Genomic DNA, 2,895 nt, shown 5'->3' on the forward strand with positions numbered 1-2,895 from the left:
GTTATCTATTAATGTATAGTAATAGAATATAATTAAATTAATTAATAATAATATAATTTAATTCCTTTTGATTATTATTTTGTAGTAATCTCTCATTCAATTTTTCATATAATATTTATAAAATTAATGTAACTCATACTCCCGAATGGACTCAGGTCTTGTATGAATTTCATATATGTAGAATATGTAAATTTCTCATATTGTAAAATGATGAAATCAATAAATTGAATTGAATTTTTTGTTTTGTTTTCTACAGAATGCCGCCCAAACAGAGGAAGCAGTACTCTGACAAGATGATGCACGAGGCCATCCTAGCAGTGAGGTGATGATCCATTTCCTATGCTTCAAAACGGCTTGGGGTACCGAGAATGACACTCTCAGACAAGCTATCAGGCCGAACACCTCAAGTTTGTAAATTAGGGCGAAAGACAGTCCTTTCATCTGAGGAAGAAGATGTGCTTGTCCAATGGGTTCTCAGTTGCCGGACGTCTGGATTCCCCATCAATTCTGATCAGCTGACCAAAAGCATAAAAACACTTGTCGAAAAGTTGGGGAAAGAGACCCCTTTTACCGAAGATATGCCTGGTAAAAGATGGCTGGAGCTATTCCTCAAACGCCATCCGGAAATTTCAGTTAGGGAGCCACAAAAACTTACCCTTTCTAGGAGCAGCATCACTCTGGAAGCACTTGAAAATTGGTTTAAAGAAGTCAAGGAGTACATGACCTCACATGGCCTTCTTGACATCTTAGATGACCAGTCAAGAATCTACAACTGTGATGAAAGTGCTTTTTTTTGTCACCAGAACAAGGAAAGGTTTTGGCAGGTCGAGGGGACAAAACTGTGTACAGCATCACCAGCAATGGTGAGAAAGAAAACATCACAGTGCTACTCATCATAGGTGCCAATGGAAGCATTGTCCCAGGCGCTGTCATTTTGCCAGGGGTCAGGAAGCCTCCCAGCATCGATCAGGATTTCCCTGAACACTGGGGACTTGACAAAAGCAAAAAAGGCTGGATGACAGCCAAAAATTTCTATGAGTATGTGGCCAATGTATTTGAGCCATACTTGACAAGGAACAACATCCAACGCCCGGTGGTGTTGTTCCTTGATGGCCATTCCTCACACATGACCCAACACCTCAGCAACTTCTGCTCCGAAAAAGGGATTGAGGTTGTAGCTCTCTTGGCAAATGCAACACACATCTTACAACCCTTGGATGTCAGGGTGTTTCGTCCCTTGAAAAGTGCATGGAGGAAGGCTGTTGTTGTTTGGAGGGCCAAGAACAAGTTCAAGAAACTATCCAAAGAAAGGTTCTCTCCCCTGCTCATAAATGTCTTGACAGAAAACATCACTGAACGATCATTACAAATGCCTTCAAAACGACTGGACTATTGATGCTTGACCCCACTGACTGTGACATGAGTAAATGTATAGGAAACACACCAAAGAACTATTTAAAGAAAGACAAAGTACACAACTTAAAAAAACACCTGATGTTCATAGAAACAAGACTTGACATTGACACTCTACATACTTTCAGAGCTGGTCTTCCAGTTGCCAATGAAGACCGTAGTCTTCACAAGCTATGGTTTGATTTGAGGCAGGAAATCGACTCAAATACTATAAAACCTTCACCTCTTTAACTGCCTCCAGACAACAACAACAACAGCCAGTCAGTTTCTGAACCTGTAAATGAAATCATTGTTGTGGCCACGGTTCACAACACTGATGAGTTAACCCCAATCCAAGACATGTCAGCACTTGACTTTGACATAGGTGACATGTCACTTGACTTGGACTTGCCAGTGACATTTTTGGACCACTTGAACACATCATTTGACTCGACAATATCAGTACAATCTCCCTCAAAAGAACAAGACAACAACTCAACTACATCACCCAAACAACACCTTTCTGTACCTGAAACTGACATACCCACTGACTCAGACCAAATACTAAAGACTCCAACTAACAGGACACCACAAGCACATTGCCCAGAAAAAACACCAGAGATACATAACTCACAGACATCTACTCCTCTCAAAGATGCAACCAACTTGACCCCAAATCCTTCCACTCCAACCATACCATCACCTTTCAAAAACGTTCTGATTTGGCCTGAACCAGAAAAGAATTCAAGTGGAAAACGGAAAATGAAAGTCCAAACCCCATCAGTTATCACATCCAAAATATGGAAAGAATACCATGTGAAAATTGAGGCCGACAAGCAGAAGAAAGAAGCTGACATAGCTAATAGAAAAATACTTCGAGAGGAGAAGCAGAAGGCCAAAGAAGAAGCAGCAAAGAATAAAATTGCAAATCTAGCACATAAAAAACCAGCCGAAACGTTTGACGAAATAGAACCTGCTCCACTGACTGATGACGACGATACTACAGACACTTCAAGACCTTTCCACGTTGATAACTTGACCTTTCCACATTGATAACTTGACCTTTGAGTCAAAGCCTGCACCGGGAGACATCAAACCAGCTGTCTGGGTCATTGTGCCCTACCCTACCAGAGGTGGAGAAATGAAAAAGTTCATTGGGCAAGTCATCTCCATTGACCTCGAGGGAGCCACAGCAGCAGTTAAATATGTAGTGCAAAAAGGCTCAAAGTATGTGTGGCCTCTCAAAGATGACATTGACAACAAAGTGCCACTAAGAGACATATTAAAAATTTTGACTGAGCCTCTCTTTGATAGATGGGAGTACCTGACATTAACTGAATGAATTGTGGCTGAACATCTCACATCTTTTGCTTTTATTTGTATTGTATTTTTGTTTAAATTTGAATTGTACTTTTGTTTAAATTTGAATTGTATTTTTGTTTAAATTTAAATTGTATTTCTGTTTCAACTTGGATTGTATTTTTGCTTCAATTCAGATTGTAC

At 40.1% G+C, this 2,895-nt stretch overlaps 1 protein-coding gene across 1 annotated transcript; it reads left to right on the plus strand.

The window, feature by feature from the left end:
* The first annotated feature begins 368 nt into the window (after positions 1-368).
* On the plus strand, positions 369-1,396 carry LOC120352826. The gene is made up of 2 exons (XM_039435110.1): positions 369-585; positions 804-1,396. Exons 1-2 carry the CDS (start codon positions 369-371, stop codon positions 1,394-1,396), a joined length of 810 nt encoding a protein of 269 aa, XP_039291044.1.
* Positions 1,397-2,895: the final 1,499 nt, after the last annotated feature.

The sequence above is a fragment of the Nilaparvata lugens genome, chromosome 8 (genome assembly GCF_014356525.2).
Source record: "Nilaparvata lugens isolate BPH chromosome 8, ASM1435652v1, whole genome shotgun sequence".
Taxonomy (NCBI): Eukaryota; Metazoa; Arthropoda; class Insecta; order Hemiptera; family Delphacidae; genus Nilaparvata; species Nilaparvata lugens.

What these genes read in the sequence shown, in the direction of transcription:
- LOC120352826 (XM_039435110.1), top strand. Translation starts at nt 369, where the DNA reads ATGACACTCTCAGACAAGCTATCAGGCCGAACACCTCAAGTTTGTAAA. An exon ending in TTTTACCGAAGATATGCCTG is followed by an intron (nt 586 to 803) that starts GTAAAAGATGGC and finishes TTTTGTCACCAG; the next exon opens with AACAAGGAAAGGTTTTGGCA.